The sequence below is a fragment of the Gobio gobio genome, assembly GCF_949357685.1.
Source record: "Gobio gobio genome assembly, chromosome: 8".
NCBI classification, from domain to species: domain Eukaryota; kingdom Metazoa; phylum Chordata; class Actinopteri; order Cypriniformes; family Gobionidae; genus Gobio; species Gobio gobio.
Genome location: NC_137114.1, coordinates 15,301,893 through 15,316,199, shown reverse-complemented (window position 1 = coordinate 15,316,199; position 14,307 = coordinate 15,301,893). Strand labels below are relative to the sequence as shown.

The 14,307-nt window shown below is 37.5% G+C and overlaps 1 protein-coding gene across 5 annotated transcripts in view; it reads right to left on the bottom strand.

Moving 5' to 3' along the window:
• Window positions 1–14,307, bottom strand: part of ece2b (endothelin converting enzyme 2b) — a 96,102-nt gene that overhangs the window by 39,910 nt on the left and 41,885 nt on the right. For all 5 annotated transcript variants that reach the window (XM_079824533.1, XM_079824537.1, XM_079824535.1 and 2 more), the window contains 3 exons: window positions 8,287–8,373; window positions 2,426–2,570; window positions 644–859 (listed from right to left, as the gene is read on the bottom strand). In XM_079824533.1, the coding sequence (XP_079680659.1) occupies window positions 644–859; window positions 2,426–2,570; window positions 8,287–8,373 (448 nt within the window). The remainder of the gene's footprint in view (window positions 1–643; window positions 860–2,425; window positions 2,571–8,286; window positions 8,374–14,307) is intronic.

Below are 14,307 nucleotides of genomic sequence, written 5' to 3'. Positions count from 1 at the left end.
TCAGAACAGCCAAACAATCACAGAGTAATACCGTGGTAGCAACCACCTAGCAACATCCCAGAAACCCCTCAGAACATTCTAGCAACCACATAGTAACACCCTAGTCTACAAGTACAAGTCAATGGTGTTAGCACTGCCAGTTTGAATAGAAGTTTTTAAAACTTTAACTGTACATTTCTTTAAAAAAAAAGTAGAACCAATAAAAAGACTTGCAAGCACTATACTGTAAATCCATGTGAGGGTGAATAATGGAGGGATTTAAAGTTAAAGAAACAGAGAATGGGTGCAGAAAGTCATTGTCCCTTATCGAACAAAAAGACAGGGATGGATGCACTCAGAGAAAACAAGTAATCAGGTCACACGGAGCACGAATCGATGAAAGTTTCTGTGCAGATCTACAAAAAAAACAACCCAAGTACAAAGAACTGAGGTGTAAAACACTTCAAAACGCATGAATTTTCTATTGGAAAACCAAATAAATCATTTATATGTCTTTCTAAATATATTCAGTTTCGTGAACCCTGAGTGAGATTTACTGAGCAAATCCCATCCAACAAAAAGGACAAGCATATGTGTGTGTGTGTGTGTGTGTGTATGTGTATGTGTGTGTGTGTGTGCGCGGCGTGTCTTTTCCGGCACTTACCCAGCAGGTGCTTGAGCACAGCCTGGTTCTGGTCCCAGATGCTGTTAAATGTGCTCCAGCGGGACCGGCCATCTGGCAGGGGGTTTTTGCGGACCCATCCTCCACAGGCGTACTGGTAAAAATCCTGACATGGGTCGACGGAGCGGTCCAGAGCTTCCACGATCTTACTGGCCACAGTAACACATGCCTCAGTTAGACAGATACTACGGGCTGGATCTGGGGGTTAAAAAAAAACATAATGTGACAAAACTGAATGTTAAAATTAAAGGGAATAAAATTATACAAGGAGGGCATTGATTTTATCCATCAGTATTTCATTGGATTGTGTATGATACTATTTGAATTATTTATTACAGTAATAATATTAAGGCCTGTTCATACCAACATGAATGTTTGGCACAAAAAGTTGGTCCGATTTTCCCATGCCATTTGCCCGAGTCATAACCAAGTCATAGTTTTATGCAAAAGCAGTGACTCTGGGCATGAGACCAAAAGCGCAAATCTTATTTGTTATACAGTTTTCTTCACAGTGTGATGGAAAAGAGATTAGAACACCTCTCTGTTAAAAAACAGCCACATTGACAGCGCGCAAATGTTCATGTCATTCTGGACAGACACATTAATAGTCTTCCAATTATTGAAATGTTTATGGCACCAAATATTCACACTGAGCATTCGTCTTAATGTGAACAGGCCTTTAATCAAAGGAAATTATGTTTCGATGAAACTTTTGTGTTTAGAATAGTTTTAAAGAGTTTAAAAACTCTGAAAGAGAATGACTGAAAGGATACGCCACACAAAAAATGTCTGCCAACAACTCACAAAAAGTGAATCTTCATTCTGCTGGACATTCGTCACAGTAAATAATCTACTGTTTAGACACCGTGCATGGGTAGATTCTGCATGTTGTCTTTGAGGGAAGCAGTATCTAAGTAATATCAGCTAACCACTGAAGTACCTCAAGGTTCGGTGCTTGGCCCCTTCCTCTTCTCAAAATATTCACAATACATGAGCTCTACACAAATCAAAAGATCTTTATTGGCATTGATGGTTCAATGAAGAACTTTTAACATGGAATCTTTCCAAAGCAAAAAGGATTATTTTAGATTATTAAAATGTTGACAAGCTAAGAAAAAAAGGCTTCTTAAAAGAGCTGTTTACTGAAAGTTTATTTGGGGAAACCCAAACAGTTTTACAACTTTATTTTGAGGAGTGCATTTAAAGAATGAGTGGATTTGTCTTGACGCAATTCATAATTCAAATGTCATAAAGCAACATCACATAGTTGCATGTAAAAAAGTATACGTGGCAAGGTGTATGACATTTTTTTTCAAATATAATGTTTTTCCCCCCACCAAAACCAATCAGAGCACAATCAGCGAGCCATTTGTTCTTCTATACTGACGCAATTGAGTGATGTAATTACTGTTAAAGTGAGTCATGATGATGTATTGCTATTGTTTTGAACATTCATTAAATTATTAAATTACTCATTACATTATGTTTCAAGTTTTAAACAAAGGTGACTATGTAATAATTAAATTTTAATTAATATTTCATTTTTGGGTGAACTATCCCTTTGAGTATCTATAAGGGGATGTTCTTAGTCAAAACGAGCATGTTCACCTGGGAAATTATAGACTAAATAAATATACTAAACTGATTTTTGCCTGCTTTATATAAATCAGTGTTACATGGCATCTTATTTACCAGTAAGTTATTGTACATTACACACATTTTACTTTGTGTGTGTGTGTGTGTGTGTGTGTGTGTGTGTGTTACCTCTGTTATAGCGGACTCCCAGTGTGATCGCACAGCCAAATAGCGCTAGAAGTGAAGCAAGAAGCAGACCGGCCAAAACCACCTCCAGCTGAGTCCTCCTGCCCAGTGGACCGAACAACTGAACACCACCCTTACGGAAACCCACCTAAAAGAGAGTCAAATATTGATCATAGAGTCATTTTAAGTTTGATTTTTTTTTTGTTGAAGTTGTTAAAATTTGCAGGCTGAAATACCAAACTATGTACACTCAGAAAGTTTAGTTTAATTTATTTGATAGAGTTTCCGTAATACCATGCTTTTTGGATATATGTACCACATTAGTACACTTCTCTTTGGCATTTTGTTTTACCATGGTAGTCATGTGCCATGATACAGTTGCAATCAAAATTATTCAACCCCCCGGACGCTGTAATAATTAACTTGCTAACTTGCAAGATGCCCTGATGAAATGAGGGGGGGGGGGGGTTAATGCAGAATATTAGAAAAACACTAGACAAGCATGGCCTTCATGTTGGGACATCTTGCTGAATGCCACTCTTGACCAAGAAGAACAAAAAGGCCGGCTTGACTATGCTAAAATTCATTTGGATAGACCTGTGGAGTTCTGGAAGAAAGTTTTATGTAGTGATATGACCAAACTGGAACTTTTTGGACCCTTGGATCAGTATTTTTGGTGCAAAAAAGGCAAAGCTTCTGAGCAGAAGAACACCATCTAATGGTTTAACGTGGAGGTGGTCCAGCTTTGTTATTGGGTGCTTTGCTTTTGCAGGAAGGATCTTGACTCTATGAAGGAAATCTTGAATTCATTGAAGTTTTGAGCCATTTTGGCAAAGATGATGATACCTTCGGTGCAGAGACTGACACTTGAGGATCACTTGAGGACTTTCCTGGAGGACATGTAATGTGTAGTTATGAAGGACTGAAGGACAGCCATCCCAAAGTATACATCCAAATCTACTTAAGCCTGGTTCTGGGATCGGTCCTGGAATGTTATTGAGTGGCTTGTACGGTCTTCAGACTTAAATCTAATTGAAAATAGTTGGCGGAATTTGAAGAAAGCTGTGGTAATGTGAAAACCAAAGATTATCAGTGATCTGGAAGCTTTTTCAAGCGAGGAATGGGCCGAGATTACAGTAGAGAGGTAACAGAAACTTCTAAGGCAATAACTTACAGGAAGTGTTTATTGGAGGTTATAAAGAATAAAAGATTCTGCACAAAATTTGACTTTGAGGGGTGGAATAATTTTGTACATGAATGTTTAGAGCCAATTAGATTTTTTTCCCATTTCTCATCAACTTTACATCAGAATTACTCAAATGTGTATCAATAAACTTTCCATAATAATACCTTTGTTGAAATGTTGTCATAAAATGTTGGGTAACACTTTAGAATACTGTTCCGTCATTAATGAATAAATACACAGGAAAATGTTTTATTAACATCCTAGTAACTACTATTAACTAACAAGAAACTCTGATTAATGAATTAGTAAGTAATAGCGCTTAGTCGAATGAATGGTACTTTTTTTGTCACTTTTTCTACATTATCTATCTATACACAGACAAAAAACTGGGCTTGACTCAGCTGTTCTAAAGGAATGTATAAAACAAATTAAAAATCCCACTCATGGTCTCTGCGGTCAATATAACCCCACATTGAAAATAAATGGGAAAAGCGAAAGAAAAAAAAAACATTTAATTTGTCAAAAATCAATAAATCCAGCATAAATCTGAATATTTCCACACCACAAGAAGGCCTGGTACTAGGAAACAAAAGCAATGTGAAACAAACATGATCACACACACATGCACGCACATACACACACACACACACAGGTGTGTGTTCACTCTTCACTCCTTTTCATATCTGCTCATTGCTGCTTAGTCGAATGAATGGTAGTTCAATATTAATGAATCAATAACTACTATTTTTACACAACTCCCAGAGAACTAATAAGAACTACTATACAGATTCATCGTGAATGTGAATAATGCATAATATATAATTAATTCTAAAGTGAAGGGAATAGGAACCCATTAGTAATGACTCAAGTATTACCGAATCAGTTAGAAGCCATTTCTATGCAAAAACTTCAACCTCAAAAGCTTACAATGACTTTGGTCATTATAGTGAGTTATCGTGCATTTCACTTTAGAATACTGATCCAAAATTACTAATTACTTTGAGTCATTTGGTAATACTTGAGTCATTACTAATGGGTTACCATTACCTTAATAATATTGTGAATTATATATTTTGCATTATTCATGTTAATTATGAATAATATGTATATTGTAGTTCTTAGTAGTCCTCTGGGAGGTGTGAAATCAAATAGTATTTATTGATTAGCTAATACTGAACTACCACATTCAACTAAGCGCTATTACTTACTAATTCATTAATTAGAGTTTCGTGTTAGTTAATAGTAGTTACTAGAGTGTTAATAATGCGTTACTCATTTGTTCCTGTGTAGTTATTCATTAATGATGGAACAGTATTCTAAAGTGTTACCAAATTTTGTTCTCAGCTGCAAAATGTCTTGCAGTTCAAATAACTTTGATTGCAACTGTATATATACTAAGTACCATCCTATCTATCACGCTACATTTTATTGCAAATACATTGGATATTGACTAAATATCTTCAAAACATTTGGAGTTGAAAGATTTCCCCAAGAAAGGGGTAAGAATGACAACAAAGCACTTGAGCGCGACAAACTCGCAATTACGACTTCAGAAGTGGCAAGTAGAACATTTCTAATAGCATGTGAAGGCAGCATTACCATCTGATACCATCACAGTACATGTTTTTGAGAATAAAATGTTCAATGTAAAAAAAGACTAATTGTGGCATTGCAGTTTAAACACTTTGTCCTGAAATGACAAACACTGATCTCTTTCTTTCTTTCCCTTATAATAAAAATTATTCTCATAAAAATCTTCCCAAAGAAGTCTCCTTGTGTAGAAACTCTAGGAGCAACACATACGATTTTTGGGTCAAAAAATACTGCAAGTCTCTTAACATCAATCAGCACCCAAAGAACATGAAACAAGCTGCCTGGGGGATACCATATCAAATACATTCGTATCATTGCTTGCACAGAAAACCAACAGAAGAGGGGTTACATTTCCTGCCTGAAATAAAAGTGAGCAGCAAATTAAAAGGGCCAGATGAATCGATATGAATTCATATCAAATGTCACTCATAATTCATTGCAGTAAATTCTCTGGAAATCTGACCTGCTGTTTTCATCAGTTAAAAGGTATCCCTAAAGCAAATGTCTTCATGAGAAAGAATGCTTATTTTTATGAAACTGTTCTCCATGCTTATTACATACAGTCTGCCCATATTTTATATTTTTTAAAAGGCTAGTAATCATATCTGGATAATTGTTCATATTTATTTTGACTTTCTATGAATTAGTTCCTAATCCACAAGATGTTTGTTCGTTTAGTCATCACGAGTCATCCTTTAATAAACACCTAGCCACGTATGACCAGACGTCTAATGTGATCTTTGGGGTCTATGTGAGTTAATAATCATGGTTCCCTTCATCTCAGCTGCATAAAATGTTGTCACTTTTTCAACAATATCTATCTATACACAGACAAAAAACTGCGCTTGATTCAGTTGTTCTAAAGGAATGTATAAAAAAAAAAATTAATTCCACTCATGGTCTCTGCGGTCAATATAACCCCACATTGAAAATAAATGGGAAAAGCGAGAGAAAATGTTTTTTTTTTATTTTTCATTTGTCAAAAAATCAATAAATCCAGCATAAATCTGAATATTTCCACACCACAAGAAGGCCTGGTACTGGAGCACAAAAGCAATGTGAAACGAATATGATCACACACACATGCACGCACACACACACACACACACACACACACACACACACACACACACACACACACACACACACACACACACACACACACACACACACACACACACACACACAGACACACACACACACACACAGGTGTGTGTTCAAGCTTCACTCCTTTTCATATCTACTCATTGCTGTTATATTTGTTTATTTTATTTACTTAAAAAAATTATATCTTATTAATTTGGTTGATAATTTTTTATACATGGATTATTGATTTAAATAATATTTGGTTACAGTAAGTCAGACCTGTTCCCGGTGCATGTTGGACTCCGGCAGGGCTGCCCTTTGTCACGGTTCTGTTCAGAATTTTTATGGACAGTATTTCTAGGCGCAGCCAGGGGCCGGAGAGTGTCCGGTTTGGGGACCACGCGATTTCATCGCTGCTTTTTGCGGAAGATGTTGTCGTGTTGGCCTCCTCAAACCAGGACCTTCAGCGTGCACTGGAGCGGTTTGCAGCCGAGTGTGAAGTGGCTGGGATGAGAATCAGCGCCTCCAAGTCCGAAGCCATGGTTCTCAGTCGGAAAAGGGTGGCTTGCCCACTTCAGGTTGGTGGAGAGTTCTTGGTGAAATGCAGTCGATGTACCGGTCTGTCGTGGTGAAGAAGGAGCTGAGCTGAAAGGCGAAGCTCTCGATTTACCGGTTGATCTACGTTCCTACTCTCACCTATGGTCTTGAGCTGTGGGTCATGACCGAAAGGACAAGATCCCGGATACAGGCGGCCGAAATGAGCTTTCTCCGCAGGGTGATCTCTTAGAGATAGGGTGAGGAGCTCAGTCACTCGGGAAGAGCTGAGAGTAGAGCCGTTGCTCCTCCACATCGAGAGGAGCCAGCTGATGTGGCTCGGGCTTCTATTTCGGATGCCTCCTGGACGCCTTCCCAGGGAGGTGTACTGGGCATGTCCCACCGGGAGGAGGCCCCGGGGAAGACCTAGGACATGCTGGAGGGATTATGTCTCCCGGCTGGCCTGGGAACGCCTCTGGGTCCCCCGGAAGAGCTGGAGAAAGTGTCTAGGGAGAGGGAAGTCTAGGCGTCTCTGCTTAGACTGTTGCCCCCGCGACCCGGCCCCAGATAAGCGGAAGATGATGGATGGATGGATGGATATATATTCACTAAATATTCATAACAAAAGCTGTTATAAGAGCAGTTGGCCACATCCAGAAAAATGAATGGATCTCTATGGGGCCTCTGCTGGAGAGATATGGTAATCACACTTTCTTTCTAAAACTATATCTGCAACAACAAAAAAATCTAACCTGCCGATGGCAGAATTCTGCCTCTAACACCAAGAGCAGTGTCCAGAACTAACTCATTGTATATTTCAAGGCTGTAACCATGTCTTGAACATTGGGGGGGACCAATTTTCTTATTTTTATAAAGCATAAAGAAACAGAACAGTGAACGAAATTCTAGGTCTAATTCTAGTTGGGAAATAATCATTTTGGGACTATTTTCAAACAATATTTGCATTAATTTATGTGGTTGAGGAATTTTGCAGTAAATGGTTAAACACACGCCCGAAACACAGCACAACGCAGTTTTATGTATCTGGTGTTCCTACAGTGTCTGTAGCCTATGTATTTGGCTTGCCCAGATATCTCAGCCTGAAAGAGAGAACATCACCACAACTCATGATGACAGTGTTTCTTTCCTGCTAGCCCAGCAATTCACCATAACATGACTGTCAGCTAGATTTTTCAGTGGTAAAAGCATCCAAGTCAGCCAGGAAACAGCTGAACTTCACAGAGCACATCACAATTACCCAGCAATTCACTGTTCTCTCACTGCTGTATTGCCATGTTTTAGCGTCATTTCTGTTCTTCTACTTTTCAGGGGAATTATACAAATGCATTATTTCTCATCGTCTCTGTAGAACTAGCAGCTTAAATTGTTGCTTTATTCATTTGTAAGTATTGTATTATAAGTCTGAAAGTAAGCACATCCACAGTGAGCCCTGACCCACACTCACCTCCACGCTGTCAGGAGAGATGGCCCCATCAGCAGGGATGTCTGTCCCGTCCTCCTCCTCAAACGTTGCACGCTTGTAGTTAGACATCTGAAAGGGAGAGATAAAGTATGTATGAATGTCTTGAAATGTTACCACGGTTGGCAATGAAGATCAATTTACAGCAAACATGAAAATAAAATAATAAATAAGATCCTCAGATGTGATGTGAATAGCAGCAGACAGGGAAAGTTAAAATAGTAGGGCCCTATGATATCCGTTTAATTTTTTTCCAAATTCCGTTTTTTTTCTATTTACATTTTTCTGGATTCCATTTTTTTTTTTTTTTTTGACTACCATTTTAATGGTTAAATTACATTTTTGTACATAAAAAGCATGTCTAATTATTTTAAATTGTTTATTATAATTTTTTTTAATTACATGTTTATTTTTTCTAAAAAATACATTTTATTATTCATTTATTTTTATTTTTTTTCATATTATTTCACTTTATTCATTCATTCATTTTTTTTTTTTTTTTTCCAAATTCTGTTTTAAGTTTTCTTCTGGATTCCATTTTAACTGTTATTAAACTTTAACAATCAATAATGAATTAATGAATCAATTATATGAAAAAAAAAAGAAAAGAAAAAAAAAAATCCTGAAATTCTGTCATGTCTGTTTTAATTGTTCTGGCAATCCAAAATAAAACATTAATTCTTTTAATGTGAAAAACACACTTTTTTGTCAGGCATAAAAATAGTGATTATTTCTTAAAAAATAAAAGATTATTATTTGTATTATTTCTATAAATTAAAAAAAAAGATTATTATTATTAGTGTTAATATTATTATTCCATTGAGACGTAGCTAAATTCTACTGTACAACAGTAATATAGTTCTGTCATAATTTCTTCAGTTTAAACCAAACTTTTAGAGCTGCAAACGAGCAGCTCTAGAGATGAAGTTCATGTCTTCATATAGAGAGGCTGCAGAGGCGGAAAAAAACGCGAGTGTATACACTTCAGTGTGGGAAATGAAACCACACGTCTGTGCCAGTGGATTCATGCAGGATTCATATTTAAACAGCTGAGCTGAGCAAGGCCGCTGGAGCGATTGTTAATAAGATGAACACAACACAGCAGGACTTTTATTATGCATTTTAGGAATTTTATTATTTTCGCCGGCACCATTTCTGCTTTTCCGGTCATGAGTATGTGGTAACGCAGCTCTGTTTATCATATTAGATACATCTGAGTGTGTTGAAAATGATGTTATGACGTTACTCTGTGCGTTCGCTTGGCGGCACACTTGTTCACACTGCAGTGAGAGTAAAGCGTTTCTGCAAAATAAAACCAGAAACCGAGGGGAATGCAGATATGACGCCATTGACAAGCGACTCCATCACACGTCCTGGTTCCTTGGTTAAAATAGCAATTTTCTCACCATTTACAAATAGTTGGAAACATTTGGGATATTGTAACTACCTTTAAGTGTACTGATCTACTTTAGATTTATTAATCCAAGATTTGACAAATTCTGTGAAATTCCGCGTTGTACAGTTAATTCAGCTTTTTTGACTGGATCCCGTGATTCTGGCCCTGTTTTCTGCATCACGGAAATCATAGGGCCATAAAATAGTCCTTTTTGCTGTTCTACGAGACCTTCCAAAGCAACCAGGCACTGGTAGAACAAAAAGAAATTTGTTTTTCACACAGCCACTTGTCAATTGAGAAAGATACACCATGAAATCGACCCCATTTACTTTCTTCATATTTCTTTATATTAAGTTCCAACAGAGTCTACAGAAAACTATTTTAAAGGCCTCACGTCTGAGGACAAGAGATACTGCAAGAGAGTGTGAAATGGAGATGAATGTTGGGTGGGGGGTGGGGGGTATTTCTTGTTTTCTCACCCCCCTTTTGGACGTCGGAGAGGAATTTATACAAACACATTTGCACACACACATACACAATTGAAGAGGTGGCTAATCTACACACAAAGGTTGCACTTTGCTGCGTTAGTCTCAGTGTTATAAGCATCACCCTACAGAGAACAGAACATTTTAGTTAAATGTTACCATATTTATGCCGTCTATTGATATCTCACTGCCTGCACTGACAGCCATGTAGACAGCAGACGCATTGGCCTAGAGCAAAACCTCCCACCCAGGTTACTCTACAAGAGAAGACTAAACAAGACAGCCAGAGAATCTCTCTCACATATTGACTTAATGAGGTCATACCACTACCTTCATGTATTTTAAAAAAAAACTGATTTTATTAATATGTTTTATATCAAATTCTACTGGCTAATCCAAACCCTGACCCTTTGTGCATTTCCAGAATAACAAATGTGTTTGTTTTATGAATTGCTCTTCCAACTGAAGATGTCCCTGGAGGTTTTGCCAAATTTATATAACTTCTGGAGACAAATTTGTACCCTTAAAACATATTGACATAATACCCAGAGGAAAACTGTATTGCTCAAAGATTGTTCTGTGGAGACTTAGTTTTCAATTGTGTCAACTTTAAAAGAAACTATGCAAGACTAGTGTATTTTCTCAGGGGGAAAATGTTTCCATTCGCTTTCTGTTCAGTCTCATCGGTGGTATTCGTTTGTATTTTTCATTCCAGTGGATACAGTGGCAAGAAAAAGTATGTGAACCGCTTGCAGAATCTGCGAAAATGGAAATAATGTTAACTAAATAAAAGAGATCATACAAATTTTTTTTAGTTTTTTTCAAAGTTTTTTTATTTTATTTAGTACTGTCCTGAATAAGATATTTTACATAAAATATGTTTACATATAGTCCACAAGACAAACAAATTACTGAATTTATTAAAGGTCCTGTTCTTCGTGATCCCATTTTTCAAACTTTAGTTAGTGTGTAATGTTGCTGTTCGAGCATAAATAATACCTGTAAAATTATAAAGCTCAAAGTTCAATGCCAAGCGAGATATTTTATTTAACAGAAGTTCCCTTTCAAAGCCTACAGCGAACGGCCAGTTTGGACTACATCCCTTTACATCCGGCTTTAATTACGTCAGTAGAGCAGTTTGTTGACTAACCTCCGCCCACAAGAATACGTGAAAAAGGGGGCGTGGTCTTGTTGCTCCCTCGTGGAGAAGAGGAAGTGTTGCGTTCGGTTCGGTTCGGTTGCGTTTGTCGCCATCAAACGCTGTTATTTTCATCCCGGAGTCAAATCACCTTTGTTTGGCCTTCAGAGACGCTGTACTTTGAGCGCGTTCATCTCCCCGTTATGGTAAGAGGCGTGAACTTCCCGGGCAACGTGAGCTAAGCTGCTGTCGAATCACAACACGGGAACCGCTGGCACAATCAGAACTCGTTACGTATTTCTGAAGGAGGGACTTCATAGAACGAGGAAATTCTCAGGCTGTTTTGAGGACAGTGAAAACAGCGGTATACAGATAAGTAAATTGTGTGAAAAATACTGTTTTTTTACACATGAAACATGAACACATGTTATATTGCACACTGTAAACACAATCAAAGCTTCAAAAAAACACGAAAAACGGGACCTTTAAAATGACCCAGATCAAAAGTTTATGAACCTTTGATTCGCAATACTGTGTCGTTCCCTTAAAGGATTAGTTCACTTTTAGATAAACTTTTGCTGATAATTTATTCACCCCCGTGTCATCCAAGATGTCCATGTCTTTCTTTCTGCAGTCGAAAAGAAATTAAGTTTTTTGATGAAAACTTTCCAGCATTTTCTCCATATAATGGACTTAAATGGGCTCGAAACGGTTCAAGGTCCAAATGACAGTTTCAGTACAGCTTCAAAGGGCTTTAATAACGATGAATAAGGGTCTTATCTAGCGAAACGATCCGTTTCTGCGAGAAACCGAGCAGTATTTATGCTATTATTTTACCTCTTATCAGGAGAACGTGATCATCTCTGAGCTCCGCCATAACTTCCGCTAAGTGAGGTCAAAATACGAGCCTGGTCATAGAAATATCGATCGTAGATGCCTCATTCCACTGATCCGTGTAAGCGCTAATGAGGCATCTACGTGTACATCTATGACCACACTCATATTTTGACCTCACTCAGCGGAAGTTATGGCTGAGCTCAGAGATGATCACGTTCTCCTGATAAGAGGTAAAATAATAGCATAAATACTGCTCGGTTTCTCGCAGAAACTGATCATTTCGCTAAGACCCTTATTCATCGTCTGGTATCCTTTAAAGCCCTTTGAAGCTGTACTGAAACTGTCATTTGGACCTTGAACCGTTTGGGGCCCATTGAAGTCCATTATATGGAGAACAATCCTGGAATGTTTTCATCAAAAAACGTAATTTCTTTTCGACTGCAGAAAGAAAGACATGGACATCTTGGATGACATGGGGATGAGTAAATTATCAGCAAAAGTTTATTTAAAAGTGAACTAATCCTTTAATGATCCACGGCTGGGTTTTTTTGTTTTGTGATGGTTGTGAACTGTTCTGAATTGTTGTCTTGAGCAGTTAAACTACCCAATGCTCTTCAGAAAAATCCTCCAGGTCCTGCACATTCTTCAGTTTTCCAGCATCTTTTGCATATTTGAACCCTCTCCAACAGGGACTGTATGATTTTAAGAGCCATCTTTCAACACTGAAGACAATTGAGGGAGTCAAACACAACTACTAAAAAAGGTTTAAACATTCACTGATGCTCCAGAAGGAAACACAACGCATTATGAGCCAGGGGGTGAAAACTTATTGAATTTGAAAATCAAGGTAATATTTCTCTTAATTTGTCTTACAGGCGGGAAACATGCAAGTATCTTCTGTTGCTTCTGAAGGGCAGTACAAAATGAAAAAATATATATATATTTAAATAAAATAAGAAAAATTTGGAAATCTCCATCCTGCTCAAAAGTTTTCACCCCCAGCTCTTAATGCGTCGTGTTTCCTTCTGGAGCATCAGTGAATGTTTCAACCTTTTTTAATTGTTGTGTTTTACTCCCTCAATTGTCCTCAGTGTGAAAAGATGAATCTCAAAATCATACAGTCCCTGCTGGAGAGGGTTCAAATATGCAAAAGATGCTGGAAAACCGAAGAATGTGCAGGACCTGGAGGATTTTTCTGAAGAACATTGGGCAGTTTAACTGCTCAAGACAAACAAGGGACTCAAGAACAACCATCACAAAACACACACAGCCATGGATCATCCAGGGAACGATACAGGATTGAGAATCAATGGTTTATAAACTTTTGATTGGGGTCATTTGAATAAATTCAGCTATTTTTGTGTCTGGTGGACTATATGTAAAAAAAAAAAGATGTAAAAAATCTTATTTAGGACAGTACTAAAAAAAAATAGCATGCATTTTGAATGATCCCTCTTATTTAGTTAAAATAATTCCCATTTCCACAGATTCTGCAAGCGGTTCACATACTTTTTCTTGCCACTGTATCTTTCCTTTTCAGTGACCAATAACAATTCAGATATCTAAAGATCAGGGTGAAAATCTCATTGCAAATGAAATACACAAAACTTACATTAAAAGAACACATTTTATGCAATTTTAACTAAGAAGTCAATATTAAAAAATATATATATATATATTTATCTAAGGATATCAGAATTGGAACAGACGAGAACAAAAACACTTTCTTTCTAAGGCCAACGTATTTTAATACACACACTTTACATACTTTCATCTGCTAAAAGCCCTCGTCTAAAAGGACAGATGATTGTACTGAAGGTTTTTACACACACACACACCAGAGCAAGTAAGACACAAGAAAGCAATGGGAGCCCTTTGCAACATGCTTTAAAGTTCAACCGGAACAACACACTCAATCATCTTGGTTGTTAGTGTCTCAGTTAAATAAATGTTGTATCTTCCCAGCCAGATTTGGAGTTTCGGTAAGCTATTCCTCTATGGGCTTTTACAGGAAACCATAAATGAGATTACAAAGACTCTGAAGAACTCTGACTCATAGTCATGGTGATGTGAAACAAATGCATGCACACATGCTAAGCCCACACAATCATGCATCTTAACTGCTACTGACTGGGTTGACATTTTCCCAA